This window comes from Meleagris gallopavo, chromosome 28, assembly GCF_905368555.1.
Source record: "Meleagris gallopavo chromosome 28, MGAL_WU_HG_1.1, whole genome shotgun sequence".
Classification (NCBI taxonomy): domain Eukaryota; kingdom Metazoa; phylum Chordata; class Aves; order Galliformes; family Phasianidae; genus Meleagris; species Meleagris gallopavo.
The window spans coordinates 3,096,297-3,108,065 of record NC_139431.1 but is presented as its reverse complement, the minus strand read 5'-3'; the positions used below and the strand labels follow the sequence as shown (position 1 = coordinate 3,108,065).

The 11,769-nt window shown below is 47.7% G+C and overlaps 1 protein-coding gene across 1 annotated transcript; it reads right to left on the bottom strand.

The window, feature by feature from the left end:
- Nucleotides 1–167: 167 nt before the first annotated feature.
- On the bottom strand, nucleotides 168–8,286 carry CAMK1G (calcium/calmodulin dependent protein kinase IG). Its single transcript, XM_085210315.1, has 11 exons — nucleotides 8,195–8,286; nucleotides 6,491–6,619; nucleotides 6,112–6,186; nucleotides 5,737–5,875; nucleotides 5,513–5,636; nucleotides 4,909–4,984; nucleotides 4,256–4,368; nucleotides 3,709–3,787; nucleotides 3,318–3,405; nucleotides 2,194–2,579; nucleotides 168–1,685 (listed from the first exon to the last, which is right to left on the bottom strand). The coding sequence occupies exons 1-11, from the start codon at nucleotides 8,284–8,286 to the stop codon at nucleotides 1,592–1,594; spliced, it is 1,395 nt and encodes a 464-aa protein (XP_085066441.1). The 3' UTR covers nucleotides 168–1,591.
- Nucleotides 8,287–11,769: the final 3,483 nt, after the last annotated feature.

Sequence of the window (11,769 nt, the reverse complement as noted above, 5' to 3'; positions counted from 1 at the left end):
GTTCTGCAGCTGCTCAGGGGATGCTTCAGAAGGGACTTAATGGACCATTTCCACATCACATTTCTACGAATAACCAACAGGCACTTTACAAAACAAAAGTCAGCTTTATTAAGCAAGTATTTATTGTGCAATTACAGACTTGGAAGCAGGGAATTTAGACCTCGCTGTGGTTATTAACAGACATACGGAGGTTGCTAGCAGGTTGTCTCCTTTTGTAGCTGAAGTGAGAACCACGCAGCCTGGGCAGCTGCTTGACACCGAGCTGCAGAGAGCTGAAGCCTGGGAGAAACCAAAATCCAAGGAATGGGAAGGATGCAGGTTGTAAAAATAACTGAGCTGCCACTGAATAAAACTCTGCATGGCTTTGGTTTATAGGATTTATGCTGTGCAGTGCACTTGTTATGCATCGGCCAACTTAACAGTATACAGAAAACAAAAGCTTACAGCGTAGAGCAATGTTGTATGGATAATATACACTGAATATGCTAGCAGCAGCCTCAGACTTTCCCTTGCTAAAGTGCCTTCTCCCAGCATTAACGATCCAGAAGCACGCCGAGGTCACCGCGCTGATGGATTCCCAGCATTACTGTGCTGCTCATCACCGCGTCGCTGCTCTCCGTGATGCTGCTGCCTGTCAGCCCCTGGCGGGACACAACATCCTTTCTTCTTGCTTGCACTGTTGATGTCTGGTTTTGAAGTGCAGAAAAGAGTAAAAGAGCCCTTCTGTTTCTGCAAGAGTGAGAATTTCAATTGGGAATTGAACTTTGTTTCGCTAGACTGCTGCCTTCACAATGTGCTCTGTTAATAGGCGGCAGCAGCACGGGGGCTAGGAGCAGCTTAGTTCCTTTTGTATGCTGCATTTATAAAGGGCTGTTACATGACTGATCACTGGAATTGATCTGTTTGGAGTCTGTAGTAGATCTTACTTGCATTTGTCTCATCTATTGATCCTTTGTACATTACAGTTCTGTTCGTGTGATCTCATCAGTAGAAAAGGTCATAAAAGATGATAAGATGCAGCTCACTTGATGTAGTTTCCAGGGAGATTTATGCTGGCCCATGCTCACCTTTTTGGAACATCTTCTCAACCAGAAGCTAATAGCACTATTTCCTACTGCTTATACACGACATGTCTCAAATGTTAATTTCGGAATTAATCTGAGCTATGACCAAACAGGAGGAAACTTTCATTCTCTTATTTCTCTGGTATTTGTTGCTCACCTACACAACCAACATCTCCATGTCATGCTCTCTGATAACAAAGCAACTGGAACTGACCCAGCTGGACCAAATCTGGGCCAGGGATGGGATGGGCTGTTCAGGCAATAATTGCCTTTGAAACCAATTGATTTTAGAGCCAGTGGGCTGGTCCACTTGGAAGTCAAAGGATGACTTCTTCCTCAAGAGATGGCTTAATTAGGGCTTTCTCTGTTACAAAATACCTGCAAAATCAATTTGTTTCTGTACAGTCACTTTGCTAGTTGTGCCTTTCCCATTTTCATGCTGTAATGGGTTTAATTGCAAGCAGCTGGTGGTGGGATGGTGTGCACTTACCGCTGGCAATGGGGGATCCCGCTGGCTGCCTTCCTCATCACATGATCAAACAAACTCCAGTTTGCCCAGTGCCACAGTGAGATGAGTGCTTACCAGTCTTCATTGGAACGAGAACTTCTGATTTGAAATGGCTGGATGGAAATGGAAGAATTGGAAGAGAAAGATGGAAAGAAAAAAAAAAAAGATAAACAACAGTGTTGATGGTCGTTCTGCAGGTGAATTAAAGTTGTTTTTTATATAAAGAGTCTCAGCTGCTGAAAGCAAAGTAGAGCTGGAGCGCAAGTCAACACTGCAGGAAAGGCAGGGTCCACTCAGCCAGCAGCTGCTGAGTAATTGGCATCGGCAGCTCTAACCATAGATCATCTCAGTTTCTGGAAAGCAAATGTGCTGACGGCAATGGCAACCAAACCCCCACCATTTCAGCTCACTGCAAGCCTTGCCATGCAGCCTGGGCACTGTGCCTCACCTGCTGCTCATACAAGCACAAAAAAACGCTTGGCTAGGTACTGGTGCAATGTTTGCTTCTGTCATTTTCCTCCCTCCTCTCTACTCCACCTGGAGCTGGCAGGCAGCAACATCCAGGCAGGGTTAGTCCCATACACTTTGTCAGAAGTTACAGCTGATGACGTGGATACCTACTGGGATTTTGCAGGTTTTTTAAGGAGCACCATCTCGGAGCAGAAGGATGCCTTGGCTCTCTCATGCCCTGTGCACACTGGGCTGCAGCCACACGATCTGGCTGGCGGGCTCTGGTTGTCTGGTGATCCATTCACTGGGGGGCTTTGCAGCTTGCCCTCTCTCATTCCTGTGCCTTGCTCCAGCGGAGCAGGAGGGGCCGGAGAGGGGACCTGGGGCAGTGACATGTCCTCGTCCTTGCTGGGCATTGCTGGCTGCGTGGTGTTGGGTGTGCTGGGTCTGGGTGCCTCAGAGCCTTGTATAATTGGGTGGGTGCTGCCAGCCGTGGCGTGGCCATTCATGTGCAGCTTCCTCATGTGGTGCACCACGGCTGCGGCATTGAAGGCTTGCTGGGGAGGAAGAGAAAAACCCCACAGTGAGCACCCAGCGGTGCTGGATGAATGTTGTCCATATGAAGCAGCAGCAGCAGCAGCAGCAGGGTGGTAATGCTGAGCTGCTTGGTGCTGCTGGAATGTTTGCACAACGTGCAGAAGGTGCTCATTCCTGGCATAAACATGGCGAATACCACAGACTACAAACTGCTGATGTTTTTGAAGATTATAACTCTTTCTAGATAAGGAAATCAGGGGGAACAGTTGTAAATTACCCCACAGTGTGGAACGGAGACTCAAGCTGAATTTTGAGTGTATTTAAAACACTCTAATTCAAGTGGTTCCTACGATATTACTCTCTCCATCTAAATTCTTACAAAAGCTCTTTTGATATAGATTGAAGTACCAGGGCTGAAAGGAGGAGAAGCTGGATTAAGCTCACAAAAAGATCTGCTGACAGTGTGCTGGTTTTATTTCCCTAGCACCAAGACAGCAATCCTTTTCCCCAATCTTTGTTTTGTTGGCAAGGCACTGTGATGGCACTATAGTGTGATGTCCATGGAAAACAGACCAGTGTGCATTGCAGTAGGTAACACTGGTCCAAGCATACCATAAAGAGTAGCTGCATATGATTTTCAGGCAACTTTTGGAGGATTTTGGGTGCTTACCCATCACGGAACCTCGCTTGTTGCTAGATGGCAACAACTGGCGTTTGCTATTGAAATGGCTCTGGGCTCCCAATGGCGAACAACTTACCCTCCATTTGCTCTTTGCAAAGTTTTTCTGAATCTGAGCACTGACAGATGGGTATATGTCACGGTGAAGGGCTGTATTTCCATTAATCCTGCAGATGGGGAGAGAAGAAAATGGGCTCATAGGCAGATGGCATTTGTAAGTCATTCCACATTCTGGAGGCAACTAACTGCTTTGTACATTCAATCAGCAATAATTAAACCCAAAGGAAAAACAGCAACAAAATGTAACACAAACACACACTTCAAAGCTCGGAAAAGCCCAGAATGGGATTTCTTCTTTGCCTCTGTTTATGGAGACAAATATTACACCAATTGCATCTTTAATTATTCATAGTTCTCTTTGTTTTGCGGAGGTGGCCGATGGCACTGCCAGGCTGGGGGACAACTCTCACCATGGGTGCCTCAGGGCTTCTTCACAGGAAAACCTTGTGTCCGGGTTCTTCTCCAGTAAGTGCCTGATGAAATCCTTGGCTGTTTGGAAAGGGACGAGAAGCAGAGAGGAAAGGTTATTTTCTCCCCTTTTCAGGATGCGATTCCAATAGCAGAGGGCAAACACTCACAGATAAACATCACAAAGGTCAGCGTGGGAAGGAGATGTTTGTACCACTTCATTACCGTGGTGGAGGGAGATATGTGTGGTGAAATGCTTCTGATGGAAAAATGTCACCTGCACATGTACCTAATTTCAGCCTAGATGAGGTGAATGTGAACTGAATTTCTCACTGCCAATAGAAAAAAATACAAAAGTTGGGACTGAGCAGTTTTAGAAGTTGCTCTAAAGAGCAGCCTCCTGTTTTCTTTTTTTTTTCCCCTCTTTTTTTCTCTCTGCCCACACAGCTCAGCTTTGGCATCACTGCCCTGCTCTGCACTGCTGGCAGCTGCTGTGGGCTGTCCCCATCCCCACAGCCAAAGTGAAGGTGAAATGCTGCCGGCCTCTACCTGATTCGGAGATGTCATCCCAAAAAGGAGACTCAAACTCGTAGTAGCCTTCCTTGATCTTCTCAAACAGCTTGGACTCGGTCTCTTCGTAGAAAGGTGGGTACCCACACAGCCTGCAACAGAGCAGAGGGGCACGAGTCCTTCAGCTGTGCATCCGCATGAGCTTGGTGTGGCCTGTTAAGGCTGGGCACGTGTGTGCAACACGAGGGAGTGAGTAACAGGAGGCTGCTGCATGGATCCATCTGTCCCTAAGCGCATGGGGAAAGCTGCAGAAAAGAGTTAAAAACTGTGCAGCAGCAAAAGAACAAAGCAACAGCTGGAACAGAACTGCATGGTGTGGGAGGAAATGAAACAAAACATACAGAGGAAGACTCAATGATAGTTAGAGGCAACTGGAGAAAAACAAAGCACAGGATGAGGCACATAATAGAAAAAAGGCGATTCATCTCCGCTCCGGTTCTTGATTCCCACCACCCCTTTCATTTCTGTGGTCTGGAGGATCTGTGTGAGGGAGGAGTAACTGCAGTGTTGTCACGAGGAAGGAGAGGGCCAGCACCGCCTCCGCTCATGCTTCCATGCTGCAGAGGTGCATGAGGCAGTGCACGAGCTGGGAAACGTGGAGATGGGGAGGGCTGCTGCCTGCTGCTACTCACAGGATGTAGGTGATGACTCCGATGGACCAGCAGTCCACAGCTTTGCTGTATGGTTTCTGGGCGAGGACTTCAGGAGCTGCAGAAAAGCAAAAAGAAATGCAAATTGCAAGCAATGGTAAATTCTGGGAAAAGGAGAAGATCCCTGTGCAGTTGGCTTCTGAGAGGTCAGCACAGGAGCCAGTAACAGCCCTATGTACCAGCTGGATTGCTGTCTGCCTTTTGTATCCACTTCATGCTGTTGAATAGAATGACCCACTGAGGACTTCTGCCTGCACCCAGAGGCTCTGACAAGCAGGACGGAGGCAATGCACTTAGGTTAACACAAAACAAAATCCTACAGTGTTAAATTTTTTGCTGTAAATTTTCAATAAATATGTGGCTAACAGCAAAACACACTGCTCTTAGAATTACCCTGTAAACACTCTGGGATTCTGTGGTCTCTAAAACCATCAGTAATCCACTCTTTGTGGGTTCCTGCAGTGCTGCCTCTGTGACTGGTGTGTTGTTGTTAAGGTGGCTGCATATTTTTCCCTTTCATGTTGTAAGGGCACAGCTCTTTTCCTGGCAGCCCACCATAGCAGCCTGTTCCCAGCTCTCAGCTCACCAACATATCCCGGCGTCCCGCAGGCAGTGGACATGATGCCGTTCTGCTCCATCTTGGACAAACCAAAGTCTGTAATCATGATTTTGGAGTTCTCTTCAGGAGTGAGGTAAAGAAGGTTTTCAGGCTGTGAATACAGAGAGCCAGAGGTTGAAATTTATGGTAGAAAAATGAAGAAAGCTATGGGATGGAGCTTGGGAAGCGTGCGGCCGAGGGACAGACTGCACCTTCAGGTCACGGTGGACAATCCCGTTTTCATGGAGGTATTTCACTGCTGTCAGGACCTGGTGGATCACCACGCTCGCATCTTTCTCAGTGTAGACCCCTCGTTCCAAGATCCTGTCGAACAGCTCTCCACCCGACACCCTGTTGCAAAAAAAGATGAAAAATCAGGCGGGCGATCGTGCGCTCTCCTCCACACAAGCCATGAACTTTCAGGCCCTTTACAGCTCCTCCTGCAGCACAGCTGCTCTCAGGCAGCAGCTCAGCAGCCAGCGGGCTCCCCTGAGTCCATTTGGACACCAGGAAGCGTTCCTAGCAAATCTTTGACTTCTAGAATGGCTGCGCTGAGCTGCAGTGCGCTGTGGCTCTGCTATACTTACAGCTGCATCACCAGGTAGAAGTGGGTTGTGCTCTCATAGATATCTTCCAGAGTCACGATGTTTTCGTGCTTTATTCTGCAAAGACAAACCTGGGTCAGAAACGAATCTGACAAGGACCGAGTGGCTTTTCCAGCTGAAAACCCAACTGTCACATTGCTTTCAAAACAAGTGACAGTTCTGTGGCTGCACAACCTGCTGCATTCCCACACCTGGGGCTGTGCTGGGGCTGTGGAGAGAAGTAACTCCATTAGCGTATTAATTTACGTATTTTTTGAAAAGAAATACTTATTTCTTTGCATTAGTTTCACTTTGGAACCACATCTTGGGAAAGGGTGTTAGTTCTTTACATGATAACGTATGTATGCATGTGTGAACTCACTTTTTCAGCACTGCTATCTCGTTCTCCAAGCTGCTGTCCCTTGTGAGCGGGGACTTCTTGATGCACTTCAGAGCAAAGAGCTTCCCAGTGCTTCTTTGTTTCACCAAGAAAACTTCTGAAAATGCACCTCTGCAAAGAGAAGTGTGAACAGGGGGAGACTGACAGATAGGAGCAGGAAAAGCAGGAAAAAACAACCTGGGAGTGGTTTAACACCAAGTGGATGTTGGTTGGAAAGCTGAAGGTACATTTCCAGCAGCCCCAGAGTTAGGAAACACAATCTTGGATTGTGTTTCCTAACACAATTTTCTTTGTAGAGGAAAGGTTATGTTTGCATAGTTTATCATGGAGCTATATTGAGGGAGTGGACAAAGAATTTCCCTGCAATTTAAGTGATGCCCTTCAGGGCTGCCTGCAGAGCTTGGTACAATCCTGATGAGGGTTCAGCTTGGCATGGCCAGGAGTGGCTATCTGCAACATCCTAAGCTTGCAATCCTGTTAGAGGTTTCTCTCAGGCAGCAGAACACGTGTCTTGGGACAGTGACAGTGCATGCTTTGCCAGGTCAGTCCCCAGTAATCCTCATCAAATGAGCAACAGATTAATTTGTGGCGGTTAAATGGGACGAGCTGCTGAGCCTCCAACCCTGCAAGGCAGTGGTAGGTAGAGAGAGGAAGGTGAGCATGGTGGAAGTGTGCTGGTGGGATGCTATTGTAGCAAACCCAGCAAACAAGGGCAGAAAACCTGTAATCTCCTGAACAAAGAACACAGGGCACTGCACAGATGGGTTTGGTGTGCAGTTGGTGCTGGGACCTTCTCCTGGTTTCATATTTTCCTCTTTCATCCCTTTGAGCCCTGAAGGCTGTTTCATGGATATGCTTTCCACACTCCTGAGGGTTCTCAAGGAATGGGCAGCACAGAGGTCCCCAATCCAATGGCTGAGGATTCCCCATAGAGATGATGGGAAATTTCCTAGTGATTTTAAATCCCAGATCTCCATTTGCTTTCCTTGGCCAGCTGAAGCAACGCGTGTGGAAAAAAATCCTAAACTCTAATACTAAATTATCCTATTAATGTAGTAGTAGGAAATGAACAACCTACAAATCAGATGCTGGGGCATCTGTTCTATATATCTGTCCCAAACAGTTTATAATAATTATGCCCCTTATTAAAAAATTATGAATCAACTAGTTGGCGAGGAAAAACCGAGCACTTCTTCTTGCCTTCTTCCTTGAGGGGAAGCTGTTGGGTAACATCACTGATTTCTGAGGCTGACCAGGAACATGAGAACTTAAAACCCAGCCGAGCTCTGGCATAGCTGTGTTTGGAAGCCTTGCTGTGGGTTCTACAGTCATGGAAAATCTGGACATGGCAGAATTTCCTGCTGGAGGTAATTCAATTCCTCCTCCACCACCTTGGAAACGCTTTCTCGTCTCATTCACACCAATAGGCAAATTAAGCTGTTAACTCCCAGGGAAACATCGTACAACTCAAGCAGCCACGCTCTCGTTTCATCCTTCAAGTGACTCAGGGTTTATGAGATAAACACACGGCGTTATTAAACCTCTCAGAGCCATCCCTTGACCTTGCTTGACCTTGCAGCAGCAGCAGCAGATCGGTGCATTCACAAGAGAAAGAGCAAAGCCCCATCCAGGGCTGACTGGAGGGCAGAGCAGGGCTGGGGCTGCTGCACCTTGGGGGGTACTTACGATCCCAGTGCCTCCATGAAAATGAACGTCTTTCTGATATTGCTCGTCTGTTTCTTCCAGGAGCTGCTGTCATCCTCTTCCTTGCGGCCCATCTCCTCCAGAGTGGAAGCAGGGGATGCTGTGAGGAAGAGGGGCAGAGAGCTGAGGGCTGCGGTGGGGGCTGGCATGGCAAGCAGGGCTGGCTCAGGGTGCCATGCACAGCGCTCACCTGGATTCAGACTTTTCAACACTACTGAAGTATGTGGAATTTGGTGCTGCTTTTCACAGAATCACAGAATGGCCAGGGGTGGAAGGGAACTCAAGGATCATGAATCTCCAACCCCCCTGCCACATGCAGGGCCACCAACCTCCCCATTTAATGCTAGACCCATTTAATGCTACTTAACAGCTGTTGGTGCTGAGCCCTGGCTGCTACATCCAGCTCCAGCTGCAGATGCAGCGTAACACCGGGTCAGCTGGGCATTGCACACTGCAGTGCTGCCCAGTCAGCCCTCCTCTGGTGCATGCTGCCCCTCACAAATGTTCCTATTGTGCTAAAAAACTCTGTTAATGAGTATGGTTGCTAATTTTAGCGAAGGCACCCGTGGCTTAATGGGTTAAAAAGTTAGGCGCAACGAGCAACTCAGAAGGATCAGAGCTGATCTAATTTATTACTTGAGAAATACTTGAAAGAGCTTGTGACTGCAGGAAAGGGAATTGATAGAAAACATTTTGTCGATTTGCTGTGGGCAGTTTACACTGCTGTCGTCTAATTATTGTTAATTGAGTCATGACCTTCCCGCTACCTGCTCCCCGCTGTGCTCTGTGACTGATGCCATCAGTGAGAGTCGAGCTGGGTGTGGGGTGAGAGCATCCCCAGCCCTGAGGAGGAGGATGAAGGTAAAAGGAAACACAGCTGGGTTTTCACTGGCCTGACTAATCCCAGGGTTCTGGGGACACAGTGGGCAGAGATGGAGGAAAACACAGCTGTGTGCAGTCAAACCCCACCGTGCTGGGTGGTGGCTGGGCACCCGTCATCGGGGTTTGGCTATGGGATGTCACAGGAGGTGTGCTCTGTTTGGAAGCATGCGGGGGCTGCGGGCTGTCTGCCCTTGGCTGTATCCCAGCTCCCTTCTCTAAGCACCGCTGTCACACAGAGGAGATGCTGTGTGAGCTCACCCGAGTGGTGGGAGAATTAGGAGAGCTTATAGGGGGCCTGGTGGGGAGGATGAAACGTTACACAAGTGTCTGAGCACTCTTAATAAGATCAGGTCTAACATTACAGAGCTGGGAGTATGCTGGAAGGTGAAAATGAAGCCATGGGAGAAGAAAAGCGATCAAAACACTTGGCTTACGGCATGATGAAAGAAATGGGCTGAAAGCAGCCATGAGCATCGCCCTCCCACCAGCAGGAAGAGATGCCCTGGGCTGCAGGTGCCCTCGGGCCCAAAGCTCCTCTTGTGCACAAGTGCTCGGGAAGGGGAAAGTCTTGCAGCAGAGAGAGCTGAAAGATTTTGTTCTGTGCCAGTCATCGTAGGTGCTTAAATTCCTCCTGAACCTCACTGACCTCCTTAATTAGTGCACCTTCGGGATTTCGAGATCCTTGACACCATTTTTTAGAGGTTAATTTAACGTTATGGAAAACTGAATTGACTCAATTGCAAACAGCTGAAGGCTCTGGTCTGTGAAATCACCAAAGGCCACTGTGCATCTGACCTTTATTTACTTTCTGTATTCTGACGCGTGTGAAACTCTCAGAATACAAATATTTACAAAAAAACAGTCATAACGTTACGTCTGGTATCAGCCAAGTCCAAAAGTTCTCCATAAAAATGGTGACCCATCAGTAGAAACCTCCTCTGAGCCTCAGAAGTGGAGTTTCCACTTTACAGTCACCCATCCATCCCACCCAATCTCTGCAGAACTGGAATTTCACACGAAAGGAACTCTGAGCAGAGATGTCCAGCTGCAGACGGAAGGTGTTTCTGATTTAGAATGGATTTTCCTTCTAGAAGGAAGACAGCAGCCTGTTTTCTTCAGTCTCCCGTGAATCATCTGTTGGTCTTATAGTTTCTCCTTCTGTCGCTCCTTGCACGCAGCATTTGGTTGTGCTGCTGTCTGGAGGGAGGACTGGATGAATCGCTCTGACTCCATACACGTGTATTTGATTTCCTGCTTTCTCAGTTTTTCTCTATCACTGCGAACAAGTCATTTCCTGCCTCGCTGCCTTCTGAGAGAAAGGGGAGTAAGTAAGTGGTGCTATTTTGAGAGCAAAATAATCCAGTGTTTGAATTGCCCAAGATGTAAAGCTGCATACGTACTCAGGTGATAAATACTCGCCCACCTTCCCCCTTCCCAGCACCAGATTACCTTCTTTTCAATACCGTTACCTCTGCTGCTCACAGGACCCATTTGCACAGGGCTTTGTGCTGCCTGGCCGTGTTTCTGCACTTTGGGACCCGGGATTTTCCTGGCGTGGGCTCTGTGATTTTACCTTTTCCCACCTCTCTCAGTCTGGTTAAGGCACCTGTTGCACTTTGCACTGGTTCAAGGCATTGGATACATCTGTGGTTTATTTTTTTTTGTTTATTCCGACTCTGGTCCAACACCCTGACCTTTCTCAGCATGTGAGTAAACAGGGTTCCATGGATCTATTGGCTCAGCTGGAGCTTTGCTTTCCGCAGGAATGCAAAACATCACAGCAAAAGTTGGGCTGGCAGCCTTTGAGCTTGGGGCAAGCTTCCTGCCCTCCTGTTGTGCATCAGACACATGCATGCCCCTCCTCGAGCACAGCCCTGCAGGAGGATGTCCATGAGCAGTGGGATGTGCAGAGGGAACGGGATGGAGCACACCCTGCACACACCAGAACACGTTGCTTTCAGCTCCCAACCGGTCTGGCTTTGCCCACATTCCCACCTCCCTTTAACAGTGCATTAACAGCAGTGTGTTAAGACTGCACAACGAAATGGACACGCTCATTAACTAATGTACAAAAGGACCTTCTGAGATGAAAAAGAAGGGCACAACACTGCTTTCAATTGTTTCCTTTCCCCCAGCATAAACAACTGAGCCGCCTGCAGGACTCTGGTCTGATGAGTGCACACTGAAAGCAGTGGTTCCAACATTACTGCCAACCTTTGGGCTCTTCCACAGACTCAGTCAATAAACACAACTGCTGTTCTGTCTGATCCAGCAATGACACGTCGCTGCTTGGACTGTAATGAGTGTTATTATGACCTTGCTTAAATATTTCCTGTAGAAATCTGTTCAGCTCCATATCTCACGGTAACAAATCCTTCTGCAGACAAACATTGGGCTCCTGAATGGATATACTGCACCAGCGAAACGGTTGTAGGCATGATTAATAGTCTTGTGACAAAGTTACATGTGGTGGGGGGAAGATATATGGTTCTCTCATGATTCTGCCTTTGGAATTAAGAAGTTTAAAGCAAAATATAAATATATATATATATATATAAGGGAGGAGAGCACAATGTCAAAGGATTTGTTTTCAAAATACACCAAAGCAAGCAGTCTGCATGTGAACAAATTAGCTGCCAGGCCTCTGTGTTCGGGGACAAAAGACTGAGAAACTG

Excerpts from the sequence above, each read along its gene's own strand:
- CAMK1G (XM_085210315.1), bottom strand. The coding sequence starts at position 8,286 with ATGGGCCGCAAGGAAGAGGATGACAGCAGCTCCTGGAAGAAACAGACG. Across the intron at positions 3,788-4,255 it reads GGATGACATCTCCGAATCAG|CCAAGGATTTCATCAGGCAC; the intron begins GTAGAGGCCGGC and ends CTTTCCAAACAG. Across the intron at positions 1,686-2,193 it reads AAAAAACCTGCAAAATCCCA|CCATTTCAAATCAGAAGTTC; the intron begins GTAGGTATCCAC and ends ATTTCCATCCAG.